This window comes from Canis lupus, chromosome 6 (assembly GCF_011100685.1).
Source record: "Canis lupus familiaris isolate Mischka breed German Shepherd chromosome 6, alternate assembly UU_Cfam_GSD_1.0, whole genome shotgun sequence".
In the NCBI taxonomy this organism is placed as follows: Eukaryota; Metazoa; Chordata; class Mammalia; order Carnivora; family Canidae; genus Canis; species Canis lupus.
This window is the reverse complement of record NC_049227.1, coordinates 62,792,550-62,814,096: the sequence shown is the minus strand read 5'-3', so window position 1 is coordinate 62,814,096 and position 21,547 is coordinate 62,792,550. Positions and strand designations below refer to the sequence as shown.

The 21,547-nt window shown below is 35.6% G+C and overlaps 1 protein-coding gene across 5 annotated transcripts in view; it reads right to left on the bottom strand.

The window, feature by feature from the left end:
* COL24A1 (collagen type XXIV alpha 1 chain) overlaps nucleotides 1-21,547 on the bottom strand; it is a 387,148-nt gene that overhangs the window by 46,675 nt on the left and 318,926 nt on the right. For all 5 annotated transcript variants that reach the window (XM_038541487.1, XM_038541490.1, XM_038541491.1 and 2 more), the window contains 2 exons: nucleotides 19,331-19,384; nucleotides 18,106-18,213 (listed from right to left, as the gene is read on the bottom strand). In XM_038541487.1, coding sequence (XP_038397415.1) covers nucleotides 18,106-18,213; nucleotides 19,331-19,384 — 162 coding nt within the window. The remainder of the gene's footprint in view (nucleotides 1-18,105; nucleotides 18,214-19,330; nucleotides 19,385-21,547) is intronic.

Genomic DNA, 21,547 nt, shown 5'->3' with positions numbered 1-21,547 from the left:
AATATCCTAATTTTTTAAAAAGATTTTATTTATTTATTCATGAGAGACACAGACAAAGAGAGGCAGAGACACAGGCAGAGGCAGGGAGCCTGATACGGGACTCGATCCCTGATCCCAGGATCAGGGCCTGAGCCAAAGGCAGATGCTCAACCACTGAGCCACCCAGGCGTCCCTGAATATCCTAATTTTATCATACAGCAATTTGATGGCTTAGTAGGGATAAAGTTTTATCAAGATATTTTGAGAATGAGATTGAAATGTTTTTGAATCGGAAAAACTACCTTAAACCTCTGTTATTGAATAATGAATAGCTTTAAAATATAGATTTTACTGCAGACTCCATAATGTTTATCAATGAATTGAACCTAAAATTATAAGGCAAATCCATGCCTGTATGTGAAGCATATACTGTGTAAAGTCTTCTTTTTCTTTTTTTAAGGGTGGGGGGCAGGAGCAGAGGCAGTGGGAGAATGAGAATCTTAAGCAGGCTCCATACCCAGCGCAAAGCACAATGCAAAGCTCAGTCTCACAACCCTGAGATCATAACCTGAGCCAAAATCAAGAGTTGGGCGCTTAACTGACCGAGCTACTCAGACAACCCAAGTAATTTTTTTTCTTTTTTTTAAGTAATTTTTTTACAGTAATCTCTATGTCCAACATGGGGCTTGAACTCATAACCCCCAAGATCAAGAGTCACATTCTATACTGACTCAGCCAGCAAGGCACCCCATATGGTAAAGTAATTTTGATGACAACTAATGTTTGAATCACAAGTAATATCAAGCAACTTTATACATTTCCTATGGTGTCAAAAATTAAAACAATAAAACTCTCAAACCTGGGCAATATGTCACTCTTCATTTCTCACGCAAATTTGCAGTGGGTAGATTTTTTTCTTTTCTTTTTTTTTAGTGGGTAGATTTTCTGAGCTCAATTTCTTTTAGTAGCATTTTTTAATACTAGAGGCAATAAATTTCTATACCTCAAAATCCATTTAACCATGCCACTGAGGAGTTCTCACCTAACAGTTCAATTGGAAATGCTAATATAAAATGTTATGACATGCTAGAAGGCAAATATCAAGAGAAGAATCTAACAAAATTTTATAAATTCTTTCCATGCAATGAATATGCACAATTAAAATCATATGTTCAGGAATTTGGCAGTACCTATCTGTGTGAAAAGAATTTTCAAAGATAAAATATGGAAAACATGCAAAATCTCATTATAGGTAAGCATTTACAAATAAAAAGAAAATTTTGATGATAGGGAACTATAATAAGCTAATTGTGATCTCTCCTCCCACAAATCATTCCCTTTTTTCTTGTTAGTAGACTTGTATTACAAAGAAAATTGTACTAAATTATTATATTTTGAATTTTATGAAGAACAATTTTGTGAAAATCTGTTTTCTCTATTGTTACATAAGTTCTTAAATAATACCCTTAATTTTGCCTCTTGCCCTGCAAAGCCTAAAGTAGTTGCTAATATTTACAGAAAACATTTGCTGACCCCTATTTTAGGAGATGACTGCTACTTTCTGAGTTGATTCCTGGGGCACTAAATTGGGTTGTGCAATCATTCTTCTAGACATTCAGCAAATATCTGATGATGATATGTGAAAGGAAGGTACCGTGGAAAACCCTATGAGGAATATAAATATGAATAAAATATGGTTTTTGTTTTCAAGAAGCTTAAAATTAAGTGAAAAAGATAAAATGTAATATATAAATAGTTAAAGACAAATATTTTTTAAATTGTCAAATGAGGATAGAGATATAAAGCAAATACTAGAGAGGTATATAGGGGAAATTACCTCTGGTGCTAATCATGAAAGGAATTACTGAGAAAGTAGTGTGGAATTGGATTATAAGATAAAGATACTGCTGTGGCCCCTTCATTCAAGCATCAGACTCTTGATTTCAGCTCAGGTTGATCTCAGGGTTGTGAGATAGAGCTCCACATTGAGCCCTGCACTAGGCTCTAGTGAGCATGGAGCCTGCTTGGGATTCTCTTTCCCTCTCTGCCTCTCCCCTCATCACATATGCTCTCTCTCTCTCTCTCTCAAAAAAAAAAAAAAAAAAAAAAAGGATAAAGATAAAGATAAAGATATTGCCCTTAAAGTTACAAATGTAATAGGAGAGATGATTTGCTCAAAAATAGTCTAGAGTCATCTCTGTAGAAGGCCTGGTTGGGAGAATAAGATTTAAAGATAAAGTCGATTTTGAATAGAATACTGAAGTATTTTTCCTTTTCTCCCAAGTTATTTCTTCCAAATTATATCATCACATATCTTTACATTCTCTTACTTATGGGAAGTAATTCGACATCGTTAGAGAATTAACTTTTCCAGGTAGATTTTCTTCGTGATCACCAAACTCACTAAAATTATGAGTGAAAATGTGTTTCATATTACTAGGTGCCATGTACTATGCTGGCACTTACAGGGAGATACCTACAGGATATAAATTCATATTCCTTAATTTGACCTCTAAACTTTTTTTTTTGGTCACAATCTACATTGAGTATTTTTTCTCTTATCGTTTCTATATTAGTAGCTCTTAAAATATGTAAGGAGCAATTATTAAGACAAAATCCTCATTGGAAGAAGGTAAAGGGGAGGGGGGAAACAGAGGAGACTAGGGAGAGAGTGAGAAAAGAGAGGGGGAGAGGGGAAGAGAGAGAGAAAGAGAAAAAGAAAGAAAGAAAAGAAAGAGAAAGAGGGAGGAAGCAGGACGGGTAGAGAGAAAAGAGACAGATCCACATTGTGGATTTAAGATTCAGGTGGCATGGTTCTCCCATGTTGCTTGCATCTTAATCCAAGTGTATTAATCTCTATTTCCTTCCCCTTGCCACATGAACTTGAGAACCCTGGGTTCATGTAATTGGTTCTATTTCCTTCCCCTAGCCACACAAACCCTGGATTCATGAAATGGTATCATTTTAGAACTCATCAATGCAAATGAAAGCACATCTAGTCATAGTCATCTGAGACTTTGGGATGTAAAATCTCAAAAATGTTCAATGAAGGCAGTTGTTATACCAATGGCCAGGTCTCAACAGGAATATGACTATACAGAAAAGGCAAGTCTCAAAAACAAAATTCTGATGAACAGTGCCCTCCCCACTAAAAACAGGTGAAAAACCAAAGAAACCAAGGGCTTGCAGAGAAAGAAGGGTATGTAATAGCAAGGAAAATTAAAAAACCCACCAAAACATACAGACTTAGGTTAACCCACCAAAACATACAGACTTTTTTATTTTTTCAAAACATACAGACTTAGGTTAATATACAGACTTAGCTCCAGAGTTAAACCAGGTGAATAGTTAAGTTAAAGAATGTAGATCAGTATAAGGATTTTTTTTTTTTTTAGAACAGATTGTCTTGCAAGGCTATGAATATTCTATCCTTGGATATATTTTAGAGGTAATAGATGCCACAGGGAGAAGGTAACACATGACAGGTTACCCTAGACAATTTTAGGATACCTCAACATTCCAGAATTCTAATATAGTAGCACTTCACTTGTAATTTTAGGCAAACTTTAAGACCTTTTCTCACCAACAGGAAAAAAATGTATCTTTTGGATGATGCATGGACAACAGACATTCAGATGCTGCTGAACGCTCCTGAAGTCAATAGGTATTTTTGACTGAGAATAAAAAGGACCCTAAGACTACTCTTTAGGGTTTACTGAAAACTAGAAACTTTACTTGCAGCGTTATCACACATTTAGCACCAGACAGTGAATATGTTCCAAGTCATTTACTGTTCATGTTGGTTTCTTAGAGAGAAATTTGAGGATGGTAGCAGAGTGTTCTGGACAAAGTTCCAAACAATGTTTCATACAAGTAGAGAACAAATATTTCTTATTATGAACACAAAGACGGATGAGTAATTTTGCTTTCAAGAGAAACAGATGCTAATGCCTAGGCATTCTTTCCAGTATCTTCTAAATGGTTTGTTTCAAACCAATCATTAAAGATTAAGTCATTCTGAGCAAATTTTGAAAAGTAAATAAAGTCATAATTTGTTCAGAGATGCTGAAACCAATAAACAGTTTACCCGAGTCTTTAAAAAAAAGGTTAATAGTATGATTAAAAAAAAAAAAAAAAACAACTCGTGATGTCTCATGGCTAGAGACTTCCATTATGATCAGATAGGAATCAGATTTGCCTGCTGAGTTTTTTTTAAAACTGACATATAATTGATATATAATATTGTGTAAGTTTAAAGGGCACATTGTGTTGTTCTGGTACACTTACGTTTATGTATTACAATGTGGTTATTACAGTAGTGTTAACTAATACCTTTATCATATCACATATTTATAATTTCTCTTTTGTGCTGAGAACAGTTAAGATTTAGTCCTCTGGCAACTTTGAAATTTACAGTATGGTATTGTTGACTATAATCACTGTGTTGTGCATTAGATTTCTAGAACTTACTTATCTCCTAGTTGTAAGTTTGTATCCTTAAATTGGTTTTCAACTCTGTAGGAAGTGTCAATTTTAGCTGGACTGAAACTGATGACTGCTTAAGCCTTGATAATCTAAGGAAAGAAGTACTTGGTTCAGTAATCAACAACATCAGCCACAGCAAGAATTACTTTTTATTGAGTGTCTTCTGTGTATCAGAAACTGTAATGGTAAAAAAAGAGAAAAGAAAAGAAAGAAAAGAAAGAAAAGAAAAGAAAAGAAAAGAAAAGAAAAGAAAAGAAAAGAAAAGAAAAGAAACAAAACTGTAGTGGTATATGGTTGCATTGTTTTATTTAATCTTATTTCCTTCAGTAAGAGGAACTTCTTATCTTTCACTTTGACTTCCCTGTGAGGAAAGGAAAGAAGAGTATGTAAACATACACATACTTAGGTATAAATCTGCCTTTATTCTGGAACCCAATGGAAAGACATGAGAAGAAAAATGGAGTTATATGGATATATTTATAAGACAGAGAGAGAAAGATTTTGGAACAATGATGACTGGTTTGTATAAAATAGTGAAACATAACAATGAGAATGTCACTTTGTTATTCCCTAGGCCCTTTAATTTACTTGTCTTAATTTCATTAGGATTGAAACAAGTATATTAAGAAACAAGAAACAAAATAAAATTTCTTAAATACAGGCAACAACAAAAATCCACATTAAAAAAAAAAGATTGTATTTATTTATTCATGAGAGACACACAGAGAGAGGCAGAGACATAGGCAGAGGGAGAAGCAGGCTCCATGCAGGGAGTCTGATGTGGGACTTGATCCCTGATCCTGGGATCATGCCCTGAGCCAAAGGCAGATGTCTGCTCAACCACTGGCTGAATCACCCAGATGCCCCCAGAAATCCACATTTCAAAGTAGATGTACAAAGGAAAAGCACCTTAAAACCGTGTTGAATGAAAAGACAAATATTAATTTTATTGATTTCTCACCAGAATGATAAATTTAAAATGACACTAAACTTCAAATTAGTTGACATTTTTCTTTAAAGTAGCACCTTGAAAATTATTAAAGTTTTTTCCTTTCCCTATTGCCAAGCATCTTCTGTGCTCATAGCATTATGTTTATATATTTATTTACTGTATGAGAAAATAGCAGTTAAAATTAATTTACTTTCTATAGAACAAAAAAAAAAAATAAGTATGATGCCCTGAAATTTTTTGCATTAGGCAACATAAGTACTCCATTTTTTGTTAAGCCAGCAAACCAATAGCTTATAAAAGTAATGCTTTGCTTCCTTTGTTCCAAGCAACTAAAAACACTTCTGTTTAAGTAAGAATTTCTCATTTTATTTGGTTTACTAAATATATCCCTCCTAGGAAAAAATTGGCTGTTTAAAAAATGTGGGATAATAATTATTAGGTGATTATATGCAAGGCTATATTATATAAAAATAATGTAGCATTCATAACATTTTCCTTCAGTGCCAGTCATAAGTAATGTGGCCAAATGCTGGAAACAAGATTTATGAATGAGCTGTATACTAAAGTCAGGAGGTAACTTTAGTGTTGAATCTCTAAACATATTAAAGCTTCTGGAACTTGGAACAGGGTTGAGACAAGTCATAGGGTAGTGGAGACAAGTCAGGTCTGCTTGACTTAGGTCTGTTCCCAAGAATCTACAAAACTAACTCTTGTTTGCCCTTAATGAATACAGGCATTTCAGCATTGTATTACCTCACAGAAATTATTTCTATATTTCCATTAGGGCAATTGGTGGTTTATCAGTCTTGCAAAATGGACAGTACAAATGTCACTTTAACATTGGGCAAAATTAATGTATCTTATGAAATCTCCTTTACTCAGGTCTTAACTGATAATCCCAGCACTAATGGGGATCGAAAGAGGGCCTTTCATTTATACTTTGGCTCTTAGACATGTCTAGGCTCACATCACTATGAAGAAATAAATGCCCATCTTTTGTTTCAAAAATAACAAATCTATACCCATACTATCTAATTTGATCTTCTGATAATCCTGTGAACATGTCAGTTCTTTCCTGACTGTAGGTTTTTCCATTTTGGTTCCTTCACAGAACACGTTCTTCCCTCATTTTTTATATACCTGGCTCGGTCTTACCTTCCCAAAGGAGATAAAGTGTTTATATACCCAAATATGACCTCCTTGGTGAGGCCCTCCACTGTCTACTTCCTCTATAATCTATTTCCCACATGCTCTCTCTCAACACTCTATTTATTTCTTTCATAACACAATTTGGAATTACCTGATTTGTTTATTTATTGACTACCACCCAATTACTGGGCTGAACCACATTACATTATGAATTTTAAGGTAAAAAATGGTCAAATGTCAGAAATTTCTTGCTGTTCCATGTATGTTTCATGAAGGCAGTTCTTTATCTATCTTGTTCATTGTACTCCTGGCTCATATTAAGCACTAAACACATATTTGTTGAATGAATGAATGTTAGCTTAAGCATGAGTACCTATTATTATAGGAAGATGATAATAACGATGTAGTCTACTAAATGCTTCATGTACAATGTCTCATTTGATTTTCAGAAAAAACCATTTGAATTAGGTATTATTATCTTCCTGTTACAGATAATACTTAAGACGTTATGTAACTGACACATCTTAATTTTATTCAGGGCTCCAAAGTTATAGTTATTATGCAGAGACCATTCGAATACTCTTCAAATATTTATTGAGCTTCTTCTATGGACCTGACACAGCTAAGTGCTAGGGATGCAAAGATGAATAAAGTACAATCCCAATTCTATATGAGTTTGCAGTCGTTCATCACAGAAAGTCATGACATTATGTAATCAGCAACCATATGACCTGTGCTCTGATGGAAGCAGTGTATAGAGTGTACACAAGTTTAGAACAGGGAGTCCAAGGAAGAGTGGGGAGTCCAAGGAAGAGTGTCTGAAAGAGGTCACAGTTTGGTTAAATCCTGAAAGAGCAAGAAATTGTTCATCCTAAAGTAACAGAGTAAGGTGGAGGAGCTTTTCAAGCAGAGAGCATAAATTATATGTACAAAGACATGAAAGTAAGGAAAATATACAGAATTCAGGGGGAACATCTTAGTAATTGAGCATATCTGAGTGGGGGTGTAGCATGGTGGTTAAGAACACAGGCTGTGAATCTAGATTGATTTTGAATTCTGGCTCTATTAGTCATTGTCTATGTGACCCCGGGCAAGTTACTCAGTCTCTCTGAATCTCACCCTCTTTTCTGTAACCTGGAGACAATAGTTATACCTACCTTGTGGTTGGTTTGTTTGTTTGGTGAGAATTCAATAACTTTATACATATTCAGCACCGTGAATAGTACCTGGCACACTGTAAATGTTTAATAATTGTTAGCTGTCATTATGACTGAAATGTACAGCAAATGTGAAGAAAAAGGTAGAATGTAAGACTGGAAATGTAAACAGAGGCCAGACCATGAAGATCAACATTCCACAAAGACTATGAACTTTTTGGATTGGGAATCACTGAAGATTCAACTAGGAAATTTACGTCCTTTAGCAAATCTTTCATTTTGTTGCTAATAAGCAGCCAAACAGACTGTGTTTTGTCTGCTCTGGAAGGGTTCCTAATGAGTGGTAAGTGAGCCAAAAAAAGCACCAGGGGGAAGAGGGAGAAAGTAGCAATCAGGAAAAGCCATAACTGGAAATCACCCTCTTAATAATAAAGAGTTGACAGGATCTGCTGAATGTAGATCTGGCAAATGCAAGTACATTTCTTTCTCTAAAATACTGTGAAGAAAGAAATGCATCTTCTCAGAAACAGAGGTTTCTTTGGTGTGACTAGTTCACAGGCTAGAGGACACAGCAGATGGGTGGCAGGGCTGCTGGTGGTCCTGACAGAGGCTTCCATGGTGGTCCTGCTACTCTGTGCTTGGATTATGAGTGGGCTGATGAAGTGTGTTTTTCCTTCTTATACTGGACACAATCCACAGTGGAAAACTCTAGACTTTTGATGTTCTTTTAGGACAAGCATCTCATTTTCTACCACACTTAAGCCTGTGTTCACCTGACAAAGTGCAAAGTCAAGATTGAAAGGCCTTGATTTGTCTTAAGTCAAGATGTTAGTTTTGTTTCTTTCCCTCTTTTCCAATAACCAATTTTATTAGTTGCAGCAAAAAATAAAAAGACTGGTAAGCCTCCATTTTGATGACAAATAGATTTATGATCTTTGCAGGGAAAAGTTGTTTTCCTTTTTCATAAATGATTGAGGCACTACAGAAGTCCAATGCAATGAAAACAGCATGGTAGACTCATTTACTACAGATGTGCTAAGTTGACTAGTCTCAAAACACTCATTTATACAGAAGGAAACTCACACAGGCAAATGTGAGCCTCCCCAATCCTGTCCTTCAGTTATAGTCACGTGACCTTGAAAAAACATTGAAACTGTGGCGTGAATATGCCAAAAATTCTTTAACTCCTTGGCCACATCAAAAAAAAGAACATTGTTTAGGAAAATCAGGCAGTTGCATAATGCTAGAAATCCCAGAATAAATATTTTTTTCAGTGGAAAAATCCAGCAGTCTTTAAAGGTAAGCCAAGAAACACCACGGTGCCATGATTTTAAAAAATAAAAAAAATAAGAATAAAAAAGAAAGACCAATGGAAAGATGTCCTTATCCATTGTTGAAAATATTCTAGGGAATATGCCAGTATTTAGAGATTGTGTTACTTTGTCTTAACTAGTTTTTCTAATGCAATAGTAAGTTTCAGAAATGATTACTTGAAATCATTTTATCTAATGACCAGTTTAGTCATTGTTATCTAATATCATTGACCAGACTAGTTCCTTATAAAGCATTATCATTCTAAGTTTATATCATATATTCTACAGATAACAGAAACATTGGTAGAAAATATTTCTGTATTCATAAATACCAATAGCATGTGTAAACTTTGGGGTTAAAAGGGGGATTCCTCAAGGGAAAGTTATTTTGTTTTTTTATTTTGATGGATACAAAACACTTCAATATTTATGACATCCTGATATTCAGTGTGTATGTGAAATTTTTCTGACTTAGTCTCTGAAAATGCTAAAAGTAGGAGATGATGAATTATGATCTGATACCTAATTGCTTACTAATGGCAATAGCAGATATCATTCAACTTCATGACCCTGGGTGATATACTGCAGCAATATTCAACATTATTGTAATTCATTTGAATTCCTTTTCATCACAAAATTCCATGAGATTTTTATACTAGCCATATATAAAGGAATATGTGGCTCAGAATCTATTTTTTAAAAATGCTCAGTTTGAAGTAGAATAGCTTCATTTTTTTTAAAAAAAGATGTTATTTATTTATTCATGAGAGACACACAGAGAGAGAGAGAGGCAGAGACACAGGCAGAGGGAGAAGCAGGCTCCATGCAAGGAGTCTGATATGGGATTTGATCCCAGGACTCCAGGATCACACCCTGGGTGAAAGGCAGATGCTTTAACTGCTGAGCCACCCAGATGTCCCAGTAGAAAAGCTTCAGAAGTGGACTAGAATGTGTGTGTTTTATTGTTTGATTAGTTCAGACTCAGGGGATCCCTGGGTGGCGCAGCGGTTTGGCGCCTGCCTTTGGCCCAGGGCGCGATCCTGGGGACCCGGGATCGAATCCCACGTCGGGCTCCTGGTGCATGGAGCCTGCTTCTCCCTCTGCCTGTGTCTCTGCCTCTCTCTCTCTCTCTGTGACTATCATAAATAAATAAATAACTATAAAAAAAATAGTTCAGACTCAGATTCTTTCTGATTATGTCTTCAGCCTCTCCATCTCTACTGCCCATCTAGCATGTAAATGGGCTCAAGGTTCTGTCACTTGCAAATAACTCCTACTTTAATTTTAGTTTCATCTCTAGTTGTTGTCCTACTTTCTCTTTCAGAGCCAAATTTCTCCATTGAATTGTCTATATATCCGATTTCCTCACTGTCTACTCTCCTCAAGCTCTGCAATCTTCTTTCTGCCCCCACTAATCAAATCAAATGGCTATCTGCTGAAGTTACTGATCACCTCTATATTCTAAAATATAATGGTTATAATTTCATCTTTTTAGATTTCAGTGCTAATCAGGGTCCTTATTTGCAAATACCAGAAACAAATTCTGGGTAATTTAAACAGAAAATTTCCCTGAAAGGCATTGAATAGCTCATAAAAATCACAGAGAAATCCAGAAAGACAGGTTTGGAAAATGCTTAGAATTATAGGAAGGTTAGGAACTACTGCAGCTCCTGGCCATTGACTGCAGGTCATCCCTGGAAACAGAGTACTACTGATGCTACTGCCACTAGAATAGAATCTCTATTATCTCTGCTTCTGCATATCACAAACTCCCCAGCCAAAGGCCTTCCTTGGTGGACATAACAGATTGGTTCAGCCTAAGTCATGGGCTTATGTCCTTGTTTCAAGGAGGAATTAGAAGGTGAGAGTCCAGAATTTGACTTCTGTAGAAAATGGCCTTGATTTTGGCTCAGGTGGTGATTTCAGGTTGTGAGACTGAGTGGGCACTGAGCTCCGTGCTCAGCAGGGAGCCTGCTTGAATATTCTCTCCCTTTGCCTCTGCCCCTCAGCCCATTTTCACTCTCTCTCTCTAAAATAAATAGATAAATCTTTAAAAAGAAAAAGAAAAAAAAGTGCCTCCCTGCCAAGACTCAGAGAGTTAATGCAAGCATTTATAAACATAAAAATGAGGTTAAGATGCTGGCTAGCCAAATAAAAAACAAAAATAAAACGCATGTCCAACACAACCTCTCAGGATTATTATAGTTGGTGACTTCCTCCTTGAATTATTTTTTTCTTAAGTTTCCATGACATTGTATTCTTTTTCTCCTATCTCTTATGATCACTACTTCTCAGTCTCCTCTTCCTCCTTTACCTGATTTCTGAATGATGGCATTCATTCCTCACAGCTTGGTACTGGATTTTCTTTCCATTGTTTACTTAATATTTGTGTTTTTCTTCATTTGTTCCCTAACTCTATTCACTGCTGCTCCTCTATCTAGCTATTTGTCCTGGGATTTTGACCTGCATGGACTGCATCACCTGGGTTCTCTTGTCTTCTCTTGACTTTCAGTTGGGGTTGGTCAATGGGATACACATCACTAGGATATTAGAGGAGAGAGGAATACTTCATTTATTTCTCCCATTCCTTCCTGGCTTTGGCATTCTGTCAGTGGCTAGGTTACTTTCAACTCTAGCTCCTGTGAGGTGTCCCTTTTCCAACAGCTCCAGCTCTCAACTGGACTCTCAACTTGACATTATTTCTTTCCTTTAACCTTTCAGGTCTAAGGGCAATAACCACTTCCTACTGTTGATAGTCTCTGGATTCCCCCAACATTCCATTTTGGCTGTCTGAACCCTGTCTATTTCAGTAAATATTGTCTTCAAAATTCAAAAGTAGAGTTTTTCATCTACTTTCTAACATGACTGATTAAGTACACTTTAATATGTTGATGACTCTCACATTTATATCTGACCTCCTCTCTGAGCTCTAGGCCAGAATATTTAATTGCCTACTTAACATCTTCACATGAATATTATAACTTGGTCCATAAAATTTGGGTTTCCTTCAGTGTTTGCTTTTTTAGTGATGGGCACTATGATGCACCAAGTTAGAAACTTGCACAAGTTAGAAACTTGTAAGTTATCCTTGACATCCTTCTCCCTCCTGTCCCTCCCATAATCAAGTATCAAGTCCTATAAAAGCTACCTCCTAAATACTACTATACCCACCCACTTCTTTCCATTTGCACGTCACTAGTCTAGTCCAAACCATGAACATATGTAACCTGGAATACTGCAATAAATAGTCTTATTAGTCTCCTGTATCTACTCTTGCTCCTTTCAATCCATTTTCTATAATGAAGCCAGAGGAAGTCCTTTAAAAACGTAAAATTGGATAATGTCCCTCAATAGGTCCTACTATCTTCAGATAATGCTCAACATCCTTAATATGTCTTTCAACATGCACCATGTTGGTTGAGCCACCATGTGGTTCCTGTATACCACAACAGTATCAAACTGTATTAGTTTACAGCTTGCCTTTTGTTTACATTAGTCACCTTTTGATGAATATTTGGGATGTTTCCATTTTGGGACTATTACAAAGATAAGTGCTATGACTATGCATGGGCAAGTTTTGTGTGGACATATGTTTTCACTTCTCTTTGCTAAGAGTAGAAAGGGCTAGGTCCTATGATAGGTGTTATTTTTAATGTTTTATGATACTGCCAATTCCAAAATTGACATCCTAATAGTATTAAGTGTTCTGATCCATGAACATAGTACATATCCCACTTATTTAGGTGTACTTTAATTTTTGTCAGAAATGCTTTATAATTTTCAGCATGTAGGTTTCCCCTTTGGTTAAATTATCTCATTTTGGCACTATCATATGTATTGTTTTTTAAATGTCACTTTCTGAATGTTCATTGTTAGCATATAGAAATTCAATTCAAATTTGTGTATTGATCTAACATCCTGCAACTTTGTTAATTTTACTTATTTTTTTGTAGATTCTTAAAGATTTTCTACATAGATGATCATGTTATTTATGAATAAAGATAGTTTTATTTCTTCCATTTCTTTCTGGGTTGGTTTTATTTCTTTTCATTACCTTGTGAGGGTAATAAGAAGCTTATTGCATTAATTAGAACCTCTAGTACAGTGTTGAGTGTGTCATTTAAATGTAAGAGAGTAATACAGATATCTGGAGGCATATGAGGCCTCAGAAGGCTTGTCTCACAAATGCCTACTTTGGAAATGCTCTTTGGAGGAAGTATTGAAATAATAATAGAAGCAAATTCTAGAGATTCTATAAAGGATATTGAAAGTAATAATGATCAGATAGCTTAATTAAGGTTACTACTCAAAAAAGATGCAATGGTAATAAAAAAGAAAGTAATGCATAAAAACTAAAAGTTGGGGCACCTGGATGGCACAGTGGGTTAAGCATCTGACTCTTGGTTTCTGCTCAGGTTGTGATCTCAAGATGTGAGATTGAGACTTATGACAGGCTCTGTGCTCAGTGCAGACTGCCTGGATTTTCTTTCATTCCATATACCCCTCCCCACCATAATTTTTCTTTCCCTTTCTCTAAAATAAATAAATAACTAAAAAAAAAAGAACTTTATAAATTAAAAAAAAACAGTAATAACTAACTAGAGAATAAAATAAAAAATAATACAGAAGGCCTTTATTAAGGGGCAATACTGCATATTGATAAGAACAAAGAATATTGAGTTTGGCTGCTTTCATATCTCTGAGACAATGAAAGTGACCATCTCTCAGTGCTTCGGAATGTATGTGAGTATGTATTTTTTTTTTAAATTGAAGCATAGTTGGCCTCAGTTTCTTCATGTACAAAATAAGGATCATAATTATATATATCTTATAAGATTATAAAGATTAAATGAGTTAATATAGTTAAACACTTACTTTGGTACCTGGTACATACTTAACATTATATAAATCTTTGCCATCTATATGGAGCTGTTCTATTAATAGCACAATAAAGATGATAAGAAAAAATATTTCATCTCTTATATTGGTTAACTACAATGATAAGATACGAATTTTCTTCTAATATATCTATAAATGCAAGGTAACTCAATGACAATTCAAGCTTTCATTATGTTTTTAGAGAAACTTAGCAAATCTAATCTCAAATGTATGTAGTAGAAGTATAAAGAAGGGGGACTTTCCCTATTAAATATGAAGACACATTACAAAGTCATAGAATAAGAACAGTGTGATAATACAAACAGACCAAGGGACACCCAATTTTTTTCTGTAAAAGGGCCAGAGAGTAAATATTTTAGATTTTGTAAGGACATTGGTCTTTGTTGCACCCACTCAACTGTGATTTGTGATGCAAAAGCGCTATTTTTAAACAAATGACTGTGGCTATGTGCCCATACAACTAATTTATGGATACTGAAATTTAAGTTTCATGTCATTTTCACATGTGACAAAATCTTCGCCTTCTTTTTATTTTTTCTACCATTAAAAATGTAAAAACCATTCTTAGTTCATGGGCCATACAAATATATATCCATTTGGTTCATCAGGTGTAGTCTGCTGATACCCAGAATGGACAACTGATACAGGCCATGTATAAACGAGAACTTAAATAGAGTTGGTTGGATGTTTTCTATTTGTGTTTTGAGATCCAGTCTCTGTCCTTCTCCACCCCACACCATGCTCCAGTGGGCTCCCTCACCGTCTAGCTGTTGGTCAGTGACATACCAAGGGGAGGAAGATGGGAGAGAGCCTACTCTTGGTATAGGCAGAAAGGGAGTGTATTGTCATTAGTGAATTTTTAAAGGAATAATAAAACTTTTTGTTATCATCATCATATACTGGCAACTCTACACAATGTCAGTGATAAAACAGTCCTCCCCATTAGTGCTACTATTATCACCCTTATTTAGTTGAGTTTGGCTAATGGGACATCCTGGCAGGGGGCTGGGGTCAGGAGGACACTGAAATCTCCAGCAGATTCAGGATGCTATGTAAGCTACCTTGTTATTTGCCCCTTGTGACTGAGCAATGATAATAGCCAATAATAAAAGAGGGATCTGTGGCTGGTAGAGATGCTCTATAGGCCCTCTGATAACCTCTCCATAGCAAATCACAGCTTGTATCTATAAGATTTTGAAGATAAGCCATGCCTTCCTTTGTGACATGTAATTTTCCATCTGGAAGGTGGTTCTAGGCTTGCTCTGGTTGAAACTGAATAACCAACCCTGAGACATCAAATGACTATGTTGCCCTGAACTGCCTATTATGAACTAGGTGATGATATGTGATCCACTGAGTCATAGAATTGGATGTGCAGCAGCAGTATTCTCCTAAACGGAGATGACATATATTGAGACTGGGCCCTACCAGGTCCAGAAAGTGCAAACAAAATATGCAAGCAGCATGGGACGACTGAGTGGCTTACTGGTTGAGCGTCTGTCTTTGGCTCAGGGTGTGATCCTGGATTCCCGGGTTCGAGTCCCACATCGGGCTTCCTGCATGAAGCCTGCTTCTCTGCCTCTCTGCCTCTCTCTCTCTCTCTCTCTCTCTCTCTCTCTGTGTGTGTGTCTGTCTCTCATGAATAAATAAATAAAATCTTAAAAGAAAAATCCAAGCAGCCAATTAAGATTTCCATGATAGCTGCTCAACTGTTCCTTAAGCCTAGAGAACTCCCTGACCAGTTAATGGAGGAGGGAAAAGCTCAGACCTGATTTATAGATAGATCTGCGTTGAATGTCAACATCAGCTAGAAGTGCCAGACTTTAATGAAATGTGCTAGACTTTAATGAAAAGTGCTAGACTTTTCAGACTTTAATGCAGCTGCTGCATTAAAGTCTGAAAAAGATCATTAAAGGGAAATCTTCCAGTGGGCACAACCTGGGGCAAACCACATACAGGGCAATCCATACATCCATGTCCAGCTATGTGCAACCAAACAGCCCTGGTTGATACTCCAGAGTCCTAACTGCAGTTTGGAATAGCCCCGAGTGTGCAAATAGTCTTGGCATCTAGTCTTTAGTCCCCTTCAAGCTTGCCCGTTTCATGTAGAACCAGAGACTCAATTTTATGCATAAGCCATCACCCACACAGCCAATAAAAACAGTGTGGTAGATTCTAGGAATAGGGCTTAGAGTGGCATCAAATGAAATCAGTATCTTATTTATGTTGATTATTTTCTGTATTGTCTTTCTCTTTGCCATTAAGTTACTGTCCGTTAAATATGATGTAACTATTGAAGAAAGGTGTAGAGTTGCTAGAAAATATCTATTATCTGGCTAGAAACTAGCAGCACATAATAGTCACTTGCCACATTGCTGTTTTTATGCATAAAAACAATTCATGTTTTGGTAATCTAAATCAATTTTCTTATTCCATGGAATTTTCATCCTTCGTAGGGGGAACTCCATGTGTCACATATTGCCAGAAAAAAAGTAGTTTGTTACATAAACCATTAAATAAACTGATATAAAAAGTAATTGATAACTTTGACCGGTCACTAATCTGATGATTACCTAATACACTGAATTATCTGAAATTCTTATTAAACACATATGTACAGGACCCTGGTTTCTACTATCCATATCTGGAATGAATAGGGATTAGCAGTATTAGCCAGACAAGAAATGATTCCCTCTTCCTGGCAATTAAGTAAATCTGTTGGCTATTAGTAATATTTACAATTCACTTTTTAAACCTTATGAACTACTAGGTACATCTACATCCACACCACCTCCATGATCAAGCTTGTGTTCAGCAGCAAGAATTGTGATGTTTTGAAACGTGTTTTCCTTGTTTCAACTCTCAAAAGCTTATCCAAAGTAATAAGGTAAAATTTACTACAACATTTCCCAGTAAAACTTAATCCACAAAAATACAGACTCTCAGACCAATTCAATATGTTTTATTGTTATATTTTTAAAAATCCGCAACCCCATTTTAAGACTAGTACATGGTGAGTCTGGAGAGCAAAGTGAGAATGAGGGTCCAGTGCATAAACACTCTTAAACACTAAGATCTCAAATGAAAGAGACTCTTCTTTCAAGCATACTGATGTTTATGGCAGACAGAAGTCTATAAAATATCTGCTTTAATTGAAAACATCAGACTGCTGTCAAAGTTTTCTAGATTTTAACCCGATGTGCTGATATTCTGACATATTGCCTCCAAAATAAATAGAAACCATGTTTAGACTCCTTAAAAATATTCATCTTTTCAGATAGAATCTGGCTGTATTACTTCTGAAATAACTAAACTATCTCATACTTTAATTAATTATTTTTTTTCAAAGAGATATCTTATCATAGTAAAAGACAAACATTAGTTTGGGTTTGGGCTTAGGTACAGCACCAAGTTCCATTTAAATAAACAACTAGGATTGATTTAGTATTTAAGAAAAGAAAAACAGGACTACAGGTAACCACATCCAAATAGCAGAAATCTAAAAGGGTAAATATTACAGGGTTCTTGAAAGTACGTGGTTTATTATTCTAATATTTCAAGTGAAGATACAACGTGAGATGAAAAATATCTGGATTATGAGGACTTTAGGGAAGGAAAAAGGATAGGTGGCTAAACGAAGACAAAAATGGTTTTTAAAGTTCTGATCCAAATAAATAAGATAAGCACTTGCATAAAAATCAGAGAGAAGCTATATCATTGCATCACTACTAGATGAATACACAGAAGATATTCACACAATTTTAAGAAAATACTGAGGCTGTAAAAGTAAAGGGAAAATGAATTTTGGCAGGATTCCATTGAGTGACTGCCAAGCCTTAAATGTTCCAAAGGTGGCTTAGGATGTTTGATGAACTTAAGACACAGCCAGGTGATGTCGTCCCTAAAAATTTGCTTCTTATTTATAAGCTTTTATTTGTGCACAAATGACATGTATTATTTATAATATGGGTTTTTTGATGCAAAATATCCCAGAGAATGTACTCATTGACATTCCCTAAAGATCATAAACACAATTCCAAAACAACTATTAAAACAGTGGTTGGCTAATCTGAGTCAATATCAAAACTAAGAAAGCCAAAATATGTGTGGTCTAGTAAACAGATGCTTATAAATAAGACAGGAAAAGTAAAGAGAGATTCATTCTACTCACAGGAACTCCCTGGTTTCCTGGTAGCCCAGCTTTTCCAGAGTTTCCTGAAAGGCCATCAGCTCCATGGTATCCTTGAATGCCTTTTGGCCCGGGTAGGCCAGGAAGACCCTGGTAATCAAAAATTACATAGATTATAGAGAGACGCTGTACAAATGTTTAAATGACAAATACCTTTATATTTGGGAAAGGGATGTTTACATTTTTAATACCATGTCCCAGGAGAAATTTTCCTGTTTCCTTTTTGGATTCAGGTAACTGTCTTTAAAAGTTCCCTAAACAGAAGTGCTGAGCTAACTAAAATATAAACTTTTCAGCGACAGTATAATTCTCTGCTATCTTTCACTGTGCTGGCCTCTGCTCTATCCAGCTCGGGAGAAAAGTCAGCTATATGTACCTGTCAGCTTAGGATATAGCTATCCTTCACCATCTTGCAAAACCTCATGTCCTATTATTTTCTCAAGAAACAAATTATGGTTCTCTTTGTTGCCACATTGAACTAGATAATTATATGAGTGCTTAAAGGTCTGAACATTTTGTTTCTACTCTTGAGCAAGTGGATTTTATCTGTATGAATCTCTGATCTGAATGTGCTTATAATAATTTATGTTCATGTTCTCTTCTTTTTTTGAACCAACCCAGGCTACCCCAAGTAGGCATCTAGCCCTTGGCTACAGAAGACCAGCAGGAAGTAAGGCTCTGCTAATAAGCCAGTCAACACATATTTGCTTAGCTAGAGAAACTGATGGGGAAGGTAAAATTAATCTTTGTTCTGTGATGAAATGATTTAAAACATTTTCTTCTAAGACATTCTGTTCTATTTGCCAGGAAACCGAGAGGCTGTGTCCTTCAATTACAATCCAGCTCCTGCTTTTTATTCATGCTTGAGGATCTCTGACCCTTGTCACCAATCATTCAGTCATATGCCATGTGCTCTGTTTTCAGTGGTTCATAATCAGAGAGTAGCATGAGTCCACAGAGAGAGCTCCATAACACCGGAAACCAGCAGCCTTCAATTGCAGAGACTTATATTTAAACAGCACAAGCTTGGTTTTGAACTAATGGTCATATTTTGTTCCCTCTGTGTTCCAGCTTGAGCTTAAATTTTTTTTTTGAAGACAAGCTGATTTATCCAACACTTGTCATAATTGGCTCCAAACTCTCTGCTTGCTGAAACTGCCAATTCTATTTAGAAAAACAAGAAAGATGAAAAGGGCCTGTTACTTACAGGAATCCCAGGTTTTCCAGAAGGACCAGGAGCTCCTTTTTTCCCCTTAGGACCCTAAAAATGTGAAGCATAGCTGTCACTAAATGGTAATAACGTTAACTAAGCTGAAGGCATAGAAAATATAGAAAAGAACCCTGAAAAAAAAAAAAAAAAAAAGAGAACCCTGAGACCAGGATAATGAACCAGTCCTGCCACTGGCTGGCTGTACATCACTGAGATTGCCATTTAACTTTCCAGGGAGCTATTTTCTTTATCTGAAAATGAGAGAATTTGACCAGATAATTCATGAATTTCCATCTAGCTCCAAATTAAATCTTAGCTCTAAAAGGGAACTAAATATTATTTAATAAATGTCCACGTTTTCAGACTGGACCTTTGTCTTCCTATTGAAAGTGGCTAAGTGCTTTACTAATTTCATAAACATTTATTGGCTATTTTGTATCAAGCGCTCTGTTATGTGCTGGTAATGCAAAGTCAAAGTTACTGATCTCAAGTCACAGTGTGGTAAGGGACATGAACCGATAGCCTAAAATGTGCTTATCTGGAAGCATGGAGAAGAACATACTTGTGAATCAAAGAAAAGATATTTATTTCCCACGGAACTCTTTGTTTTTCCATGTGTGAGAGGTTTTAAATCATAATTGATTCAGCAGTAACTGGTCTGCCAGGATAGTTAGGAACTTTGCCCTTGTGAATCATGCCATTATCCTGATGATATCCTAAAATTATTTAAAAAGAAAAATGTGGAAAAGAGTGACCTAGTTCACAAATCAGAAAAAGAAGCATATTGTCATTACCAGACACATTTCTCAGAAGTCATCGAAAGTTCTCACAAACAATAATTCCACCAAAATGGGATGTTGTTATTAAAATTTGAAGATAAATTATGCCAAAGATTCAAGTTGACAATAACAAAATAAATAATTTTATAACATATTATATCCACTGAAAATGATCTTAACATTTTAAGAAGAAATAATATATTCAGTCATTAGAAAAAAAGGACATTTTCTGTAAGAGATTAGAAATCCAATTTTGTTAGAATTTGATAATGGGGATTATATGGAATAAGAGTTTTACCTCCAGCTTGGAAAACTATTTTACTTGCCTTAAAAAATCACTAATGTAAAGTCATTCTAAAAGTAAGGAAACCAGGAAATGAAACAGTAGATGATATGACTTTAGTTGAAGAAGATGCAATTCCTGGAATAATATCTCTAAAAATAAATATACCTTTAGAACAAAATAAAGAAGTAAAATAAATAAGATTTTAATATTAAAAATTGATTTCACTTATCTCTAATAGCATTAATTAAATAGTATATGAACTGTGATAATATCAAATATGTAACCAGAATGTTTTTTTCCTTTACAGTATTTGTTTTTATGTAAAGTGCTAATCTGTTCTAGATTTTAGATTTTCAAAATAGGTATTTCCTTAGCTTATGAATTTCAAATAGTCCTCTGAAACTCATGGTGGGGTAATAATTGGAGAAGGATATAATATTTTGAGAAGAATATATTTTTAAATACAAAAGCCTGATTTTTAAATATTTAAAGTCAAAACAAGATGACAACACTTGGACAAGATCCACCTGGCCACTAAAGGTCTCCATAGTGAATAATTCATGGTCAATGATTATTCTTGTAGAATTATGACTGTGTTTATATTTGATTATCAAAAACCAAGGTCACAAAGGATTCAAGTCATATAATTTGCCCTAAAGAACAGATTTAGAATTATAATAGTATAAGAGAAAATTTTTCCTATTTGAGGAGATATAAAGATCTTTAAGTTGGAGAAAGGTAAGAAGAGAAGTAGAAGAGAAGCAAGATTGTTCGACACTAACAGGAATCTCTGAGAAGGGCCCTTTACACCTCACTCTGCCCTCAAGTCCTGGGGTGGGTAGAAGCAATAATTCTCTCAGATAAGTGAGGGGATTTGGGAGACTGAAGTCTTCATTTAGAAGTCCACATAAACTGCACTGAGTATCAGCAGTAGAGTAGAAATTTCTACATGAGATGTCTAGGTCTGTGGGCTTGAGAAAGTCTGAGTCTCCCAAGCACAGGGCATGGTATAGGGATTAGCAGAATGTATTTCCACATGGCCAAGAACAGAAACATATAGCCCTTAAGGGCCCATATAAGGAGACTTTGTGCCTTTTCTGTACTCAGAAAATGGCTGTACATTCCAGCATGAATTAAAGAACTTCTGCA